This window comes from Labrus mixtus, chromosome 22 (assembly GCF_963584025.1).
Source record: "Labrus mixtus chromosome 22, fLabMix1.1, whole genome shotgun sequence".
In the NCBI taxonomy this organism is placed as follows: Eukaryota; Metazoa; Chordata; class Actinopteri; order Labriformes; family Labridae; genus Labrus; species Labrus mixtus.
In genome coordinates, this window is record NC_083633.1 from 12,944,026 (window position 1) to 12,964,474 (window position 20,449).

At 42.0% G+C, this 20,449-nt stretch overlaps 1 protein-coding gene across 1 annotated transcript in view; it reads left to right on the forward strand.

The window, feature by feature from the left end:
* Nucleotides 1-256: 256 nt before the first annotated feature.
* Nucleotides 257-20,449, forward strand: part of tmtc2a (transmembrane O-mannosyltransferase targeting cadherins 2a) — a 52,396-nt gene continuing 32,203 nt past the window's right edge. Inside the window, exon 1 of the mRNA XM_061029710.1 lies at nt 257-398. Within this exon, the coding sequence (XP_060885693.1) occupies nt 316-398 (83 nt within the window). The 5' untranslated portion in view covers nt 257-315. The remainder of the gene's footprint in view (nt 399-20,449) is intronic.

A 20,449-nucleotide genomic window follows, 5' to 3' on the forward strand; every position in this document is an offset into this window, starting at 1 on the left:
CTGGACTGAAATGCGAACATCTCCGAGCCAGACCCCGGCGATAGCTTCACTTCCCAACACCCCTGACCCGTCTGTTCACACAATGGGTTAGAGGGAACATGGCTAACTTTCACACACTTCGCATGTCACGGGGGAAAGCCCTGCGTTGACTGGAGAAATGTGCTGCCGAGCGGCCGAATTGATAGCACAATAACACCGAGACTTGACAAGAGAGAGGGGAGAGGGGGAAGGCGGGGGAGGGTTGGGGGGGTGGGGGGGGGACCTGATTCCAGTCTTTTCTATCTCAGCTCTTCTCCCATTTCGGGGTTTTGAGAGATGATCACGGAGCTGGTGTGCACCGCCGTGGCTGTGGGTCTCTATCTGAACACTCTGGACGCAGAGTTCTGCTACGATGACAGGTAGGTTTTTACACACTGAGAGCAACATCACCACCACCACCACCATCCGCTCCTCCACTTGTCATCTCTTCACAGAAGCGGAGGGGGGGACGGGTCGCCTGCACGTTTGCATGCTTTTGTTGTCAGTATCCTGTAATAAATCACTGCTTATGTGACTAATGTAGTAAAATGCACAAAGACCGAGAGGAGAAAGAAACCTGACTGTGAAATTGTAGTTACATCACTAAAACATGCATGCAATGGCATAGTCTTACATCTTGAGCTGCATTTATGAAGCTTGCACATTCAGATGTCTTCATTGCTTCACTGTAGACCTTAAAGTTATTCCTTGTAAGAGCTAAAATTGTGTAAAGCTTCCAAAAAACTCTTTCTCCTTTTTTTCTTTCTTTTAAAAAGTATGGCAAGTGTCCACAGTAAATGAGCGTAAAAAGTGAGGTGAAGTTCAACATGTGAATTTAAAAGCGGTCCTGTTCCAACTGCCCGCTGCTCACATGAAGTGCTTCTCTTTGTGTTGATGAAGCGCATGTGCTTGTTGTAACAATGCCCCCCCCCCCCCCCCCCCCCCCCCCCCCCCCGCGCCCATGGGGAATCGAAGCTAATTTGAACAGGGAGTTTTAACAGCTGAGCAAACATGTCAACACGACCATGCTGTGGAGAAGCGTTCGGCGAAACCCCTGTGCTGAACTGATGGACAGAGATGCGCTGTAGAAGGGAGAGAAATGTTGGGACAAATCATGGCTTGACTACAGGAGCATCAGAAACAAAAGGGTTTGTTAAGATTGTGAAGACAAACAAGAAGGCTATAGTGAGATAGATATGAGATACTAAGCTGCAACTAACTCTGTACGTTTCTCTTTCTTATTAACTTTTTTTTTTTTTACCGTGTGAATGTGTCAGTCAGTCTAAAAAAAATTGCCAGAAAGCGAAAGTATGATGTAAAATTCTTTGGGGAATACTTGCCATATATCTGTGCTGTGCTTGTGAGAATAATCGCCCTTCATGTAAATGTTGCTCAACAGCTGGTTCCCTTTTTGAAAAGAGGAGCTGGACAGTTACTCATAGACTTTGTAATACTCTTTATGGGCATAAGTGGTTTTTGCTCCTTCAACCGCTCTGTTAAAACGGATGTTGATATATCTTCCTTTATCAAGTATTAAGTCGCAGGTATGCAAGATATGCGGTGGATTTCTCAAGGTATTAGAAAAGAGACCAGACAGTGAACAGGTCGCCTCCCTTTTTTGTCCACAGTGGTTGTCGTCTGGAATGCATCTCCAGACACCCCTTAAAGGTCAAAGATCCCCCCCCCCCCACTTTACTTTTCAGCACCGTCGCTGACCCCTCTGTGTGAGTAAGACGGAGTGTTTGTGAAGGTTAATAAGAAGAAGGAGGTGGTGGTGGAGAAACATGGAGTGGTGGTAGAAATGAGCTCCGTCTGCCGTATCCAGTTCCATCGCACCTTGCCAAGTATCCCAGTAAAGCGCCCCAACGGCTGTTCATCCATCAGACGTGTCCGAACATGCGACGGTGACTCTGCGAGGTTGTCAAGAAAGCCCCTTTGGTGACATATTACCCGCAGAGCTTTCCTACCTGTTTCAGCCTACGCTCGCACTCCATCCCCTCTGTGAAAGTCCAGTGTCTGCCAATGCTTCGTATCCATCAACGTCAAGATGGTAATTTACGCCCTAGGGGGACAGGCACCAGCGTTCTGGTTCAGCACTCTCAGATGGAGGAGGTTGAATACCAATCAGAGGTCTGACCTTCTCTGGTCGTTCATCAAACGGTGTCTTCTCTTGGGGTTAAGAGTCGTGTGCCTCCCGTTCTCTTCCCTCGGGGGATGAGAAAAAAAAAAGAGTTATGAGCAAAAGGTCAAAGCAAGACAAAGACTGAAGTGGAGGAGCGTTACACTGATCTCTTGGTTTTGAGTTGTCCGATCTTGGAGCAGCATTGGGTCTACACACTAATAGCCTCTGGGAGCGACTGCCAATTTTACTGGGCCAGCGTTTATCCAAAAAAGTGATTACTGACTTTTGGCCCATATCTTTGTTTTCAGTGTGTTGGTCATTGTCAACAGTTCGAATGGCAACTTCAGATGCAGAATGGAAAGGGAGTTTAGAGGTGATGACTATAAAGAGATTGTAATCTTCACATATACACTGTATTACACAAAGTCTTTTTAAACAGATCAGTAAAAAGCCAAATCGTAAATGATAGCTAATATGGTTCCTGCTGATTGGTTACCAGCCCTTGCCTCCTTGGTCTCCTTGTCTTGGACAGATGTCTTGCATAGAGATTATACCCTCAGAAATTCCAGTGGACGATACTACTCGGACTATAAAACAGAAACCAGAAAGCTTTAGACACTAATGGTCCTGTCCATTGTGTGCAGTCTAAATTCATAGAATTATCTATTTATAGAGCTTAAGAGATTTCTGAGAAAGATCAGCTTGTTTGTAGACAAATTCGTTTTCAATGTGAGCTGAGACGATAGTATCTGAGCCCTCACATCATAATCAAATTCTTGTTGCTTGTCACATGCAGTTCTTGATGTCAAAGATGAGATGGCGAGGCTCTTCTATGTGCAGACACTTCAACTGACTTGGATATCCCAGCTTGTTTCTGCTTTCTCAATCACGTCAAGTGTTTTTCCTGGGCACAGCTCTGAGCCCAGCCAAGCGCTCTTTTGGCCAATGGTTTCTCCCAATGAAAAGACTCTGCGTGTGAAATGACTAAGTTTAATGGGGAGCAGGGAGAGGACTTGAGCCTGGCCATATTTGATTCGAAAGGAAAAATATTGAGGCGTGATCTACTGTCTTTGGAGGCTTTTCTCTGGTTCAGCCAAGGGTATTCACTGCGCTGATGTGTTCACGTCTGTACTGACAGTTGGATTGATTGCTTGAGATTTCGCAGTCATCGTTTTGAAAATACATTGACCATCACCTCTGAGATCTACTTTGAATACCCATCATCAAGGCTTTTGGCAGTTTAAAAAAAATGAGGCTCTGCATGATGCAGGCATTTAAAGGAAATTGTTTTCAACATCACAGACAAATTGACTATTAATGGATGCATTTACAAGGAAGACTGGAGATGTAATTCAATAGACACCAGGCACTGCAAATGAAATGCATCCTAAGTGGATTCTAGCATTTTCAGCCCTGCCTTCCAAAACATCTGTGACACCAATCAAGTCAGACACCCTATACGCAAATGAGAAATGCATTATGGTCCCTCTGGGGATTTCAGTAGAAATATCTTCCAACTTGTTTCGGTGGAGCTGAAGTGTTGATCTCCTGCACCCCTAAGGTATCTTGTCATTCTGTGGGAAACACTGTGATTGAATGGCAGAATTGACCTTGTACTTCATTTACGACTTTGGACAAATGGACAAAACCTAAGTCTATAGCTTGTTTCAACATTAATATCGTTGGGTGAACATCGGTTGGCACATTAGAAACACATATCTAATTGTGTTCCAACAAAAGCATGTCATCGCTGAATCATCTCTGTTTTTCATAAAAGCTCTTAATTGCTATCTCATATGGGGTTGCCCCCCCCCCCCCCCCCCCAAGGCTCACTGTTTGGTTGTGGCCCACCATGTTGGCAGGAATCCCTGTGCCTCCTCTTGAATAATTATTCAAAACATGTGCCCTAGTTGTGTTGGGGCTATTTAAGTAACAGTATGTGCTTGGAGCAGATAAATATTGGGGGGGAAGAAGTAGGCCAATGAGATGAGTAAGCGACCCCTCTGTGACTGAGTTGTGTGTTGAATATGTGATAGAAGTGAGGGGAAAAGCTGTTGTCCGTCAGGAGAAATTAACACTGTTAAGTGCTAAGGAAATGTCACCGCCTTAGGTAGAGAGTTAAGTGAACAATGTGCTGAGTAAAACTAGTGTTTATGGATAGTCACTTCGGCTGGTTTAGTGGCAAAAGGCATTAAATCACGATTTTGCTCAAAAAGGATAACTATTTTACTCATTGGCCACAGAAAGAGTTATGCGTTTGATGTCTTGTTTTTGCAGCCAGTAGTCTCCTCAGTTTTGGTGGTGGAGGGCTGGGACTATCAGTCAAACAATAGGAAGGCGGGAGCAAAGAGTCTCATCTTGATTACTTGCAGACTTTATTCCTGAAAGCACTTAGTGGTCAACTCTGCAGATGTCGCGGCTTTTAAACTGCTTTAAAGCCACAAATTAAGTCATGATCCCAGTATGGTGAATTGAATTGAATTTCTCTTAGGGTTTATAATGGTTTCTGACTCCGCGTTTAAGCAAAGAAATGGCAGAAGATGTGCTGAAAAACCGAGGATGAAATGTTAAAGCCTATCTTCTTGTGCTGGGATGAGCTCCAGTTTTTAAACAATCCTTACTGGGGCAGGAAAAAAAAACCGTCTCCTGGCAAACAGAGAGCTGGCATGGCTTCTTCCTCGTTATGAAAGGTTACTGAAGCACGCACAAAGCTGCTTCATTTAAAAAAAAGAAAAAAAAAAGAACATTTTATGAAATGGATTGTTAAAATAAACACAATATCCTTTCTGCAAGTTCCAAGGTTTTCCATCTCCACTTCAGTAATGCAGAAGGTTGGGTTGGGTCTTCATTTGATTTCAGGCCTTATATTGTGTATCCTCTAGTGAAGTAAAAGGCAAAGTTTGGAGTAGGCTAGTATATTTTTCGCATTTGCCCCCTTGTCCCATGAAGCCCTAGTGATGTACTATAGGTTGCTGCTAACCCTTGGCTGGCCCTAATGCTTCGCAGGCCGCAGTCAACCCGTCCTATCTGCCAAGACGAGATGGCCAAACCTCAGTCCCATGACCCTCCCTGCACACACCCCATATGTGGATCCCAAAACACTGTGTATCCATGGACGACTAGGGCCTACATGTTTATCAAGATAGACATGCTAAGGCCGAAGATTAGTCATGTTATACCAACGCAAGATTCGGAAGGATGATAACCTCAAACCACCGACAAAACATAGAGAGAAAACCGCTTTCTTATCCGGCTAACATGAGCATCGTCAACACGCTCTCTGCTAACTGAAACCCTTCACAATTGTGCAAGCAGCATGGGGTTGAATTTCATCCTTATTGCACTAAACTCACTTTGTAAGCAAAGCTCTTTTATCGTGGCGTTGCATTACTCTTGGATGCTGGCATCTACTTCCTTCCTTCAAACCACCAGAAGGACTTCTGACACTACAGATCGCAGTTGGGGTGAAATTCAAAACCAAACCAAAGCTTTGGAATCGCACATATTGCAAGCAGTTACCCTTTCTTCCCTTTGTAATCAATAGCCATTTAGTATCGTGTTTCAGGGACTGTGGATTTTTTTTTTTTTCTACCCCCGGCCAAGAACAGCTGTCAGAACAGAAAATCAAACGTGTTTTTCTGCTGCACATGACAAAGAGCTCGTATTTCACTACAGCTTGTAACAGTTCCGACTTTGAAAACACTCCGAAGTTAGAGCTGACTTTCATCGGGTCGCTCTTCAGAAGCTGAAGGGCTTGTTTGTTTCTATTTTCAGGGTGTTTGTGTTTTTCACATGCATCGACAGATGTCAGTATAGCTAAAAGAGGATGGAGCCAGTGTTGCAAGATCCGTGGTTTTCCAACTAACTTGGACATTTGGGGATAATTTTGTGCCTTTTTGGTTATCTCGAAAAGAAAGTGAGGCTATATTTATTTAATTAATAATTAATTAATACTCTTGGTACTGTGGTTACGATTAACATGGAATTGAGGCAACCATCAAAACCGAATGTAATTTCAGGTTATTACAGTAATAAACTTCTGCTATCCAACCTAGCTGTGTCTGCTGTTAAAATCACAACAGCATGTCACTTTTTCCTCCAGCCATGTGCCTCAAGCGAAGTTGGAAAAAAAAAAAAGAGCCCTTGAAGATGAAGAAAAACTGTAAAATGATGTTGTTGTTTGACCTTGAACATGAAGGGGTAAATCGCTCTACGCCATGTTTTGAAGCTCCTGTTCATCTCAGCATGGCACACCGAGACTCTGCTGTGCCCTGATTATAACATTAAGTGCCTGGCACCTCACAAAATCAATACGAGATTCATTAGCAGGGCAACCTTGGCGCTGAACCCTAAAGCTGAGCATCACACACACACACACACACTCTGCCCATTTTTAACGCCTGGCTGCTCCAGCTAACTCTCGTAAAATATACTAATATGCATACAACTCTCTGGGTCAGAACAGGGCCTAATATAGAGCCCCCGATCTGTGTGTGTCTTTGTGTGTGTGTGTGGGAGAGAAATCCATTTGTGCTTCTCACCTCATAAAAACCTGAGATGAGGAGATTGAGGGAGTCGGTGTGAGGGTTTGAAGGATTTACAGTTCAGCAGAGATCAGATGACACAGGCTGCTACTTTTAACTCGGTTACAGTGTTTGATATTAAGATGAAGAAGAAGTGAAGTTATTGTACTGTAAGTTTTATCACTAGAGAGTGTTAGAGCTGGTATTTTAAATGTCTTTGCAGTAGGACCATTAGCAGGTTTTTAAAGGAAAAAAAATCCCAAAATAGAACTTCACATGAAAGCAATGTGAGGGATTTTAGATTCCACTGCTGTAATTTATGATCCTTTCGATATTAGTGCAGTGATTAAATATGTTTTTAATTCCTGTATAGAATACATTTTTGTCATCTGTCCAAGTTGGTTTCACACTTTCTTTATTTATAAATGTTACCATTTCATTCCCATCCACATGATTTACTCTGCAGAGAGAGATAGCCTTTCTCCTTTTCCTGTTTCCTCCCGATAAGCGCTTAAAAGTGGAAACCACACTCCACAACACAGATAGAGGAAGTGTGGAGGTCTCAGTAGAGCTGTGCTGTTTGGCAGCACTTTACTGTGACACAATGGGGGGCTATTTGGAGGAGTGATGACATAAGTAGATGGTTAGAAATAGACGGTATTGGTGACAGTGTGTTTTGTTTTTTTAAAGAGCAGGTTTCAAAAGAAGGGCAGTTTGACTTTTTCATTTCCTGTTTTATGGTATATAGCCGCCGTTTTGAGTTTTGTGGTGCGCCAGTTCCTGCCCAATCGAAACACCAATTCATTCAGGATTGGCTCGGCTGGAGGGTAATTATTCTGTGTTTAGAGCCGTAAAGCACATCATCCTTCAAGTTAACTATCCTGCTTAATTTCCCAGGCAGGGTCAGGAAACATTTAAGTCAATTTTCCCATGTTGATGAATGCCCGTGTAAGTATTGCTCAATAGTCCGCTCACCCATCTCAAGAAGGGGACAACTGAGCCCCCTCTCTATTTCTGCACTGGGATCAGGAGCTGGTTTTCAGGTACTCTGAGCTAACTGGAGATAAGGGGAATCACTGCGAAAGTAAACATGGCAGCTCTGTCCACAAGCGAGTCGACCTTGATAAATGGGAGAAATCTGCATTTAATAATGGCTGTTTTCCCGCTCCAGTCAGCTTGAGATAAACCAGCCACTGTATTTATCTTTCTACTGAATAAAATGTGTTTCTCAGAGTCATTTTGATACTCATGGATCAGCGGCTGCATGCATACATATAGTGCTTTCATGATGAGATATGGCAACACTGTAATTTATTTTTGATGCATTTTCGGGGGAGGACCACACTTTTTTTCTCCTTCATACTTTACCCTTTCAATTTGTGATTTCAGTCTTTTAATCTGGTGGACTGGACTGAAGGTCACTGAATTATTCATGTTTTGCTTTTTGATAAGAACATGGCCAGTTTGTATGAGCCCTCTGATGTATTTTTTCTTTCATTTTGAGTCGAAAAACCCAGCAGGCGGCTTCAATTCTGTCAATACTTTGATTTGTCGGCTTCTGCCTGAAAGATATTCAGCTTCCAGGGCAATCAGTCATTCTTTTTAATGTGAGCTTGAGTTAAGGAAAATAACCAAAGGCTACCCTGTTAAAGATTTGTGTCTCTGCTCTATGGAAACAGATAGCAGACAGATTGGAGGTCACCATTGAGTGTAGCGGTAGCATCTCATTCACTGAGCTACCTGCATTTCATTGAAAAATCCAGAGTTCTTTCTCCCCCCCCCAAGGCTTGTTCATTACAGTGATACCACATCCAGTCAATTCATTATAGAAGTGGCAAACAACAGCAATTTCATCTGAACTCCATTTGTTTTTCCCAGGTATGACCGGCAGCATTTATCTGATAGTATAAACACAAGTTACAAGTGTTTCTTTCACTCAGTGTTTAACACAGATATGGAGAGACCTGACCTGACCTTATATTTTCTTACTTTGTATAACCGTTTGGGCAGCTTTAGAAATGTTATAGTACTAGTTTGATATTTTTGGGGAAAATGTTATGGTTGTAGATTGTTCATTGAAAGGAGAGATACAACTATCATTCTTGTGGAGCAAATCTGAAGCTAACAGCATTTAGCCAATTTAGCTCAATGCAAAGATTGGAAACGGGCTAACAGCTAGCATGGCTGTTTCTGAAGATGAAGAAATGTACCTACCACCACCCCGAAATCTTACCTAGTACTATTTTGTACCTAAACAAAAACAGAAATATCTAGAAATCAACCAATAGTTCAGTTTCTTCAAACAAAGGGTATCACTTGCTATTTTTAGTTTGAGATGTTATTTTAAATGGATTTTGCTACCTCCAGAACAAGCTTGGCTAACTGTTTCCTTTCTGTGCTAAGCTAGGCTAATTTGCAAACTTTAAAGTCAAAGCCAAACCTTGTGTGAGTCCTGGTTAACTGTAAAAATTACGAGGGTGTGTTCAGATTCCCTACTCGATACTTCTATAAAAATGCTGGATAACAAAATGAAACTTGGCTGGACTCACTTGTAAACCAGTCCTACACTTAAATTTCAAGAAATTATAGCATGACATCATGTCTGCTGGTCCCTCCAGTCCCGTTTAGAGGAGAATATGGTACTTTTATTATGTTATATGATGCGTTTGATGGTTTCATAATGGTGTTTCCTGCAGCATTTTAAAATGAGCCATATATTTTGGAACTCCTGCTGAAAGTTTGTCAAACTTGGATAACATTCAACCTCAACATTTTATCATAATACTGGATTCTGTTGGTCTTAAGTTAAATCAATCAGTCTTTATTTGTATAGTTACAATTCATAACAAATGTTATCTGAAGGACCTTTACAAAGAGAGCAAAGCTAGACCGTACTCTTTGTTATATTATTATTTAGTTCAAAAGCTTTAAAGATTTGCTCTTATTGGATCCATTGGTAAAATTAGCTGTGATAAGATGTTTCAGAATTGGTCGAAAACACGACTTGTGCGTCTTAGAATGACTTTATTTAAGTTAAGCGTTGTCCCAAGTTAAGGGTCAAATGGTTGGGGTTTGCACTTTAGCGATGACTCTATTTGTTCCAATGTGAGAGTCGAGTTCAGGCAAATGGTTTCAATGTACCAGCCGTGTTCAACAGATCACAGATCAGAATTTGAAAAGATCTTAGATAATTAGCACCGATCCTTGAAAAGAAGACAGATTTGGTTTGGGTAGGCCTCTCTGGTACCCCTCTATGGCTGCCGTTTCTCTCGAGCTAATGCTGGAATGTGACAATCGGTCACGGCAGAAGAAAGGAAGGCCCCTTCTGGATTGGATACAGTTCTGTACGGTCTGTTAGCGCAGCATACTTGGCTGTTACAAATGCTGCATGTGAATCTGACCACTGAAAGCTGTCAAAGCAGAAAGTGGGCCTCGCTTCTCCAGCACTGCAGTTTTTTAAAAATTTCTACAACTCATACCAATTCTCTCCCTACATGAAAGCAGAAATCCTCTACATTCTCTAAATAGCGGCATTTTTTAATTTGCGATCGGATTACAAACCAATTCTGGTGGAGCATTAAAGTGTTTTTTTGTCTAATCAGAGACAGAAGGCTTTTGAGCAGAAACAGAATGCTGCTTTGTTTCTCCAGCTGCTCCCTTGGCAGCGCCGCAACGCTCAGATCCTCCTCTGGCTCCACGATTTGTCATCGGCAATTAAAGTCGTCTTCATTACAATCTCGGCAGCAGATCGTAAATGATGCGGTTTCTCAAAGGAGCTCTGAAGTTTGAACAAAAGTTTGGTCTTCATGGATCATGCCCGTACCACAAAATATGGAATCTTAATCCATGTTGGAGCAAACGTACTCTTTACTTTATCCCTGTCTTCTAGTTAAAATCTGTCGATGCAAATTACACAGCTGGACAAAGGGGACGAGTGAGCCCAGAACATCACGCCCAATCAACTTTCATCTATTCCCATAGGGAGGTATCAATGCCAGATAATGTATTTGTCTTCAGTGTTCTAATGTAGAAGGGGGATTTCCATAATGATGAGTTAAGGTGGCTCTCGGTTCACGTTTTTGTAGGTCACTGTGCTAACACCTGCAGCTCTTTTTGGAAGTAGGCCAGCGGAATTGATTGAAGAGGCAGGGAGAGCAGTGAATTAAGGGGGGGGGAAAGGGAAAAAGGAAAAATGAGTTGTACCTGGTGCTCAAAATAACACCAGGTCACGTGCTTGTGATAGTGAAATAGGCATGCCACTGGGGTTGTCATAATACCCTTGGCAGACTATTCTGTATTACAGGAACACGACTGCTTTTCAAGGAAGTGTATCAAATATTCAGTTTGAAGATATTAACCGACAGCACAAGAAGCATAACATGAAACTATGTCTGAAATCACTCATTTTCAACTACATGCCACTCGTTGTACTGTTAACCATTTTAGTATTTTAATTCTGATTGTGTAAATTTGTATAGCAAAATTGTCGTCATTCTTATATTTATATTGAGTAACATTCAATGGAAGATGAACTGGCTACACTAACAACACATTTTGAATTCAAACAGATAAAACAGAATATATCACGTTTGTCTCTTCTCTTCAACTGGTAGCTCTAATTTTGAATGGAAAAATACCAGTTCTTCTATGTAAGGATTACGTACAGCAGTGAAACAGCAATGTCTGTCTAGCATTGTGGATGATTACCCCAGCCTGCAAACGCTAGTGTAGTGTGTTTTGTTTGGAAAAATCCTGGAAAAGCACTTACATTTATAATCAAGCACCACATTTATCACTGTGTATGCAGGCGACTCAGTGAGGGCCACCCTAATTACCCGTCCACGGGTCAGACACCCTAATCAACTGTCAACACCAAACTGGATGCAGGATTTTGGACGGACTGATTGGCTGCTCGTTTGTTTTCGTGTAACATGCCAGAGGTGATTTTTCGCTTGGCCACCATTGGCGCAATGGATGGATAAATGGATGGCTAGAGGGTGTTAAAGTTGGCAACCATTTCACTGATAAGAGCTGAGTTTGTACGGCAGCCAAGGATTTTAGAAACCCCATAAAACTCTCAGCATGCATTGCTTCTGGACATTGGCTCATATAAATGTGTTTTTCCCTGTGAATGCTCAGACACAGAACCATGCTGTAGGCATATTTATTGGCTTTGACTTTTTACAATACCTATGAATATCAAATTAAGAGCTCCTGACTTAATGTATAACAGAGAAACGAAACTAAATGTAAGAGTCTTTTTTTTTTTCCCAGACAGGTCCTGGTGGTCTGTTGGGTTTTTATTGAGGTGTGAAATTTTAATTTGCTGTTGAACTGAACTGTACACTCGCTAAACCTCTTTCTCAAGTGTTTAACTGTTTGATTGCATTCGCACATTTTGCTTTTATTAAAGTAGAACTGCGCTATGCGGCAGGTCTGCTTGGAAACTTGTCAGCCAAAAATGTTTCTACAAGCTGCTGCTCTGCAAACTGTGGGAGTTACAATACATCGTGTGTGTCTGTAGTTAAAGCTGTTTTGTCATGTTACTGTATAAAATCTCCAATCACACAGCTTTTTTTTTTCAGTGTAAGTTTTGATCCACTTGATCCCAACCCTGTCTTTCACTTCACAGTGTCTGCCCAGAGGGAAAGTAAAGCATTAGTTTTATTAGCTATCGATTTCCAATAGCCTTCCCTCCTGGTGAAGCAGAGGATTCATCACAGCAGTTTATTGACATCATCACTCAGGGGAACGCTGCGGTGGGCTTGGATTTCTTTTTAGCTGAGGCGGCAGTGGTGGCATTGTTGTCAGATCACCTCTGTTTTGTGCGACCAGCTAATGGGAAGTGATCAATCAGTCACTTAGATGGAGATAAATGCTCGGCAATCAATCGGCTGAAAAATAGAGGAAGGGTTCAATAATTAGGTTGATCTCTTTTTCTTTTTTTTTACAAATAGAAGTATAATAAAATTGGATCAATTGTAATTACTCTTGTGAAGTGCAAATTCATGTTTATCCGAGTTAAAATTAGGACAGCTACCACTCTCATGTCTTTTGATATTGTATAAAGTAAGGAAGGAACACAATTAGCTTAGCTTCGCCTACAGACGGGTATGTTGTTGAAAGAGTCAATTTAATCTTGCACTTGATGAAATTTGGGATTTACACCCAAAGTATTAGAAATAATCTTTGCACTGCCTCAGTCCTGAGAAAACTGAAAAAGATAAAATTGCTGAACTCGGTTTTTGCTTTTTATTTGATGACTGGCAAATGTGGTGGCTATTCTGGCAATCCGCAGAAGTTGAGTTATGTTGTATTTCTCGGCCTGTGTAAGAAGCATTCATGATTTCTACATCTTTTGAGTTGAATCAGCCATTTAATTTTTTTTTTTTTTTTTCAAAATAATCATTTCAGATCGCAGCTTTGTGAGTGTTTAAAATGCTCTCCATTTACCAATTGGTTTGCTTTCAGGCTGCCAAACTCGACGGGCTTTCAGTTGATTCTTTTCAGATGTAATACCTTGAAGTCATCAATAAGTTGCACAGACTACATTCACCTTAATAATAAGAATGAGTCGACCATGGGTTCTTTTGGACTAAACTGTGCTGCTAATCAGGAAACCGGCTTCATGGGGGACATGAAAGAGAGTCCTTGGCCTGACAAAAGAGGGACGGCCAACTTCCTGTTGCGTAGCTCAGACTGTTTCAGCCTCTTTGAAGCCCACAGCCCCCGGAAGAAATCTGTTTCTCCTGATTGGTTGCTTGGACAGGGTGAGGATGTAGGGGAGACTTTATCTTAATCAGGTATGAGTTGAACATTGGGGCAGCCTTATGACGAAACTGAAACAGCTGGACTTCAGTGATGGCTAGTAATTACGTTTCCAATAAATACTTATATTTCATTGTCCTGCTTAATAACAGCACAGATAGCAGCTATGCCCTTAACCCCAGTGTGTGTTCATGCAAGAGGGAATACTGCATGTGTGTGTAGATGTCCATGTTAAGGACTTTTTGTAGAATAAGCAATGTAAATGGATGGGGTCACTTCAGGTCATTTTGTTAGTTTATTCATTAGAATTTGGACATCCCAGTTTTTTTTGTTTTTTTTTAAATGGTGCAATTATGTTGTTTGGCATTGTAGGAAGGTCAGCCCTCACAATCATACCCTCAAAGTAAACCAGCAAGTTCTAACCCTAACAACACATTGGTCAGTGGCCTAACTGAGGGGGAAAAAAAATGCCATTGTTGGTTCTTGTCTATCATCTTTCCTGGATGGTGTCCTTTAACGTTTTTGTTTGGATGCAGTGTTGAATTCAGGTGATGAAGTACTATAAAGAGCCTTAACATCAACTGAGATGGTGGTTGGGGGCAACAAGAAGTCAAATCATTTTCAGCCAGCTGGCCTGCCTTTTCCAGTGCTAAACAGATTTCATGCTTAAAACTTAGACTAAAACTTTAAACTCCATCCTCTGCTGTGTTTGTGAAAGCACAGCAAACTTCTTTAAAAAGTTGATTGTGTTCTCTTGTAAAGTTTAAAATAGTAATTTCTCAGAAAACAATCCTTTAAAAAAAATAAGTCTTTTGTCTGTTCTTTTCTTTGAGCCAAACGTCTGGCTGGTTGTTCTGCACCCTTGGGAACATTGCAGTGAGCTGCAGGATGGGCTATTTTTAATCAATGAAAAGATAGATGCAGTGAAGTGAGCAGGAGAGAACAGCAATGTAGGTTAGTGCCTTGAATACAAAGTGAGCCAGTGGGTAATTTCAGTAACAGACAAATAAAAAAAAAATAAAAAAAAGATGAAATGTTAAGATTTTTTCGGTGCACTTTTATCACCGTTCACACGTTTAGAACGACGGAAAAGAAACATCTTAAAATCTGCCAATGAGCGTCAGATTTCTCACTAGGAAAAGCGAAGAGCCTCTTCATGCCCACTCGTAAATCATTTCACAACTCAGCCACTGGCAGTATGTCAGAATTTTTATGAATGCTATCTGGACTTTTCTTTCTCTTTTTTTGCATTTTCCCCTGTGCCAGCTTGGCGTGGGACGGAGTGTGGGAAAGTAGCGGTGCCACTTCTGGTCTGGGGTATTGTTCTACCAGCGGTGTCACTGACGTAGGATGTTTGGACACACCCTCGAGGCTTACTTCCTGACCTTTCAACCTACAGATACAGAAACTAAACAGATAGGAGTTGATAAAAAAAAAGGGAACTATTGTATTAAATAACGTCTTTAAACGCAGCCGTCTAATGATTTAAGCAGGGAAAGTATTTTTGAGAGATTTCTAGAGTTTTCCTTCACCTTTATTGTACGGCCTCCTCTTTCATCATCATCATCCCCTCCCTGAATTTGCCTTGCCTCGTGCTGTGGCCACATACTGACAGGATTATAACAAGCTGATAATCAGCCAAATGAATGAATCACTTGGGCCCAGCCAGCCAGCCAGCGAGCGTAATGGCTTCACGCATGATCGTTCAACCTTGCACTGTGATGGATGGGTCGGGTACCTTGCAGATTAAAGAAAAAAAAAAAAAAAAAGATCATCTCCACGTGTTCTCCCGCCTCATGTGGTTCAGCACAATATGCCCGCCCGGCTGGAGTGACCATTGAGGTGAAATTTATGGGATTTTAATCGTCAACCAGCTGCGGTGTTAGCCATAAAAAAAGTGCTTTCCTGCCAACTTCACACACTGCTTCATGAAGGTTACATACGGTGGCGTCGGACATTTGCAGTCCCGAGTGTGGAGCCACGATCGCACACACACGTTTTAATGAGATTACCTCTTAACCCCCGACCTCCATGCATGTCTCAGAAACTCACTTTCTAATCCTGTTAGTGTTGGATTAACACAAAGGTGATCTGGACCCCGATACACACACATACACACTCTCTCTCTCTCTCTCTCTCTCCGCCTCTCTTTAATGAACTGACACAGTATTCCACTAATAATGCAGGTGTGACACACTCTTAATGATTGTGAGATCAATAATTGGCCGTCGATGCAATGAGAGGCTTGATTCCGTATGCTAAAGCTTAAGAGGCGGGATTACTATTATGGTGAAATCAATACATTTGATTTTTGTTAGTAAATTATTTAGCATTTCTTCGTGTATAAATCAGGAGAAGCCATTCAGAGAATAATTTATGTTACATGTTTAGAGATTGGAATGAATAATCAAGGAAGAACACTGAAAAATGACTTTATGTCAGTCTATAGTATCTTGAATTTTTGAATTAATTAAAAAAAGAAAGAATCAGAAGTCAAAGAAAATGTGCAGAGTTGACAAAGACAACGTCTTATTTTGCAGAAACTAGAATAAAAGAGAAACAGAGGGGATGACATGTATCTTTGTCTTTGATTATATCTGTTGTAAGAATGGGAAACACGTTGATCCAAGCCTCATTTGACTTGTTTATAAAGGTGTAAGCTCTGTAATCAAGACATGCTCCACCTGAGCCTCTGGGCTGCGGTGATATGGATTTGTATTGTCCCTTCAGAATGGATGTCCCCCCCCCCCCCCTTTCTATAGTCTTAATCATCCGTGTTCCTGGTTTTCCCCGCACAAAGCCGGCAGCATCAGCGGCGTGTTTACTTCAGCGGTGCACCAGCTCAAGATTAGCTTTGTGTGAATAGGCCTGTCTGCCGCATTGCTCTGTCTTTGTGCTTAATTAGTACTCGGATTGCTCAGTCAGGAGATGGAAATGTAATAGATTTGGTCCAGACGAGGGGTATTAAAAACGGCTTGGTGCTAAAGCAGACCATTGGAGATGAGTTATTGCGGGAAAGTAGACGGATAAAAAAAGGATAAAGGGAAAGAAATGAAGAAAAGTTGCCATGACAAAGTTCAGCGAGGAAGATGGAAGGAGGATACTGAGAGAATCATGATGTTCCATTAAAAATAAAATAAGAGAAAACGACTCATGAGCAATTTGAAAGTTGTAAAAAATATACAGAATCAGACAAATAATTATCACTTTGCTGCTTCACCATTGATCAGCAGCTGGATAAAAATGGATAGTGAACATGTGGAGGAACATGGGGCCATATTTAAATGGAAAACAAGCAACACATTGGTTATTCCATTAGCTACCATCAGATGACCGCTAACGTTAGCATTTAACTACTTCTTAGCCATTGCCCCCCTGATAGTGATACACAATTCAGAGGAAAGGCATTCAATCCTGGCTGCAACTGCAAGGTTAACTGAAGAATTAGCTAGCCAAGTATGTAGGATATTTCTCAAATGTATCTATGGCTAAAAGCCTGCTAACAGAGAAAAACTGTCACTTCTAAAAGCATCATATTGTTCTCTGTGTAGAAGCATGAATCACTTCCTTTAGGTGATGTAAGCTAAGAAACTAGCTGACTTTTCTCACATATTTGTGTTACACGTTCTAATTTGAGCAAGGAAGTAGTTGAATGCTAATCTGTGCAGTGGAAGCTAATCAGTTAACAATATGGGTTTTATCTTGACATTGCGTTACATCGTTCTGGTTTTAGACATCCAGGCTTGTTTCAGTTACTGAGAAATTACAAAGCAGTGTTTTTTTAAGGTTTATTTTTGGGCTCGTGTGTCTTTATTTTTTTTTAGAGACAGGACATTGGATAGAGTCTGAAATAGGGGAGAGATGATTGGCAAATGACAAGCAGGCCGAAATCTGAACCCAGGTCGTCAGCTTGGAGGACCACAGTCTTTGTTCATGGGGCATGACTAGCTGTGCACTAACCACTGGGCTACCAGCGCCTCAAAGCAGAGTTTCTAATTGGTCAGATTTGCGAGGTTAAAAAGCTTTGCAAAGCTCAGCAGCAGTGTGACTTGAAAACAGCATCTGAGCCTCCATTTCTAAATGTGACATCAGTGGAAAAGGTCACCGTCTTATTATGGTCCAAACAAAACAGGGAATGATCTTCATGACATTTTGACCAGTCGAGTATACATGAGCAGTTTTGTTTTCAAAACCTTCGGCTAATTCATCTCATTAAAGCCGTCAGGGAGCAGGAGGATACACTCTGCTCGAAAAGGTTGTAATTGAGCCGCTCCTGATTATGTTAAGTGATGGTAGTTTATACTGTAGAGTGGAGCATGCTGGAGGAGAGCCCAAATATTTAAAAACAGACTTGAGTGCATCGCAGCTAATATCGATGCTCACGTAATAGTACACACACAAACATTTCAAGTCAGTTTATTCAACGAGTCTGCAGAGCGGGGGAGGGGTTTATGTTACGGAGTGAAGTGTGTGGTGTGTTTGTGCAGAAAGTTGTCAACTGAAATCTGTAAACTGAACTTTGAAAGGACGCATTGAAGGAAAACGACTCTTTTAAGAGGGGGCAGAGGGTGTATCTGAGAGGAAACGTTAGAGTCTCTTAGTGGCCCCTCTTCCTCCTGAGAGATATTAGGGGACAACAATCAGGTCAGGGGGGGATTGAAAGGGAAACTGCAGCTGGAGTATTTAGTAAATAACTATTTTCTGGGCCTTTATCTATATTAGATAGTACAGGAAATGTGGGGATGAGAGAAAGGGGGGGGGGGTACAGTTTATTTCACTTGTCCTGAAAATAGAAAAGTGAAAATAAATAATGAAGAGATGTCCTGACAGAATTGGGTGGGCAAACAATGGATACACATCTGCCTGTCAGTTCTGCTCCACCTTTGAAGTGTTGTGAGGATGCAACATTTTCTATTTCTGCTTCCATTCACTCCTCTCTCCTCCTCTTCTTCTTCTTCTTCTTCTTCTTATTCTTCGTCGACCAGCTCTCCTTCCTTTGTGTCTAATATACTAACACATAATGGCTTAAAAGTCACATTTACATATTAATCAGTGCGCAGGAATTGTTTGGTAAGTCCCTCATATTTTTGCCGCCCCTGAAAGAGGCCCACAATATGCATTTTTAAGCAGGCGCAGCCCATGAAGCACATCAGCGGTGGTGAGATCACTGTTTGGGAGGTGGTGGAGTGCCGCATTTGCATATTGAAAAGACACAAACCCAAACACAGACAGACAGCCAATTCTCTGTCCTCTTAACAGCAGTGGACAGGTGAAAGAAGACCTCACCCTTTTTTTTTTTTACAAAGAAAAACCACCCTTCCTAATGTCTCTTTTCAAACCCCCTGATTGAAATACCTCTGATTTCACCTCCCCTCCCCACAAAATACGAAAACTGAAAAGAACCAAACCCCCCCCATCCCCCCCCCCCCCGCCCGCCTGCCTGCCCACCCGCCCGCCTGCCCCACATACGGCGGCTGAATACAAAAGACCCCCTTCTGTAAGAGCAATCACTACAGGAGAGCACTCTATCTGCACGGTTGCAGCGACAGGTCTCAATGAAGCCATCACATGTGCACACACTCACAAACACAAAGACGGACACCTTAACATGCTTTTGGCTCTTCCAGGCACAAACACACACACACACACACACACACACACACACACACACACACACACACACACACACACACACACACACCAGTTTTATATTCAGACCCTCATCCCAAATGCATTCTTTTCATCCTCTGGTGCCGGGCATGGAGCACGGGAGGGAGATGAGTGGTTGGCGCTGATTTGAATATTTCAATTATTTATCACCAGAGAGAGTTGCGATCCGAGGCATGCTGAGGGACACGAGGGAGCCGGGTGAGGGTGAGGGTGAGGGTGAGGGTGAGGGTGAGGGTGAATCCAGCCATGTTTAGATTTCATAGAGAGCTGTTGTTGCCTGAAGGGATGGGGAAAGTGGAGAAAACATGGCTGCCTTTGTAGTTTTTTTTTTGGTGGATGTTTTTGAGTCTTTTATGTGTGTTTTGGCAGAATCAGTGTTGTAATGTGAGAAAGCTGAATCCTCTTTACGACTCATTTAAAGCTGCTGTAAAACTTTCAGCGTTGATCATCATTCCATTTAAATACTGGTTCTGTGAAGTGTTTTATAAATATCAGCTCACTGTGGAGCTACAGGGAATAAAGTGTGTGTGTGTGTGTGTGTGTGTGTGTGTGTGTGTGTGTGTGTGTGTGTGTGTGTGTGTGTGTGTGTGTGTGTGTGTGTGTGTGTGTGTGTGTGTGTGTGTGTGTGTGTGTGTGTGTGTGTGTGTGTGTGTGTGTGTGTGTGTGTGTGTGTGTGTGTGTGTGTGGGGGGGGGGGGGTGTAAACTGAATGATGTAATGCACTGGCTCCTCTGAAATATCGGACAGGAGAGAATTCCGCTTTGGCTTGCCGGACTCGCAGCCTGAGAATCACACACTTGCCTTTCCCTGATGGAGAACAATCCTGGGAAATGAAGGCATTTACTATAGCTCACGCGATGACAGGGCTGTAGGCTCGGAGGAAAAAACAATTAAAGTGGGATTAAGGCATTAAACAATTCTCGCCCCGACACCAGATTGAATGCACTTTCAGTTTGTGCTTTTTTTTTTTTTTTTTTTCTTTCCTCATTTTCCGTCTTTCCCTGCCTGCTCGCCGCCTACAGTACAGACTGGCAACTCCATCTTCCTCTTTCCTTCTGCCTCTCCCTCCCGCCCTCTTCTTTATGCACTGAGCACTAAGTTACAATCTCCAGACAAAGGAAGTCCCCGGCCGGCCCCCTGTCGCTGTCCTTTTCCCTCTCTGGTGCTCCATGCACACGCATGGAAACACCTCTTGTTGTAAACGAGCCGGGAGAAGAAAGATGGCCATGAAGGTGGTGTGATTCAATATTTGAAAAGAAAAGTTAATGTTGCTAATATAAGAAAATATTTTTAGATAACATGAAAGGTAATATTTGTTGAAGTTGTGGTAGTGCTTAAAATAAAGATAA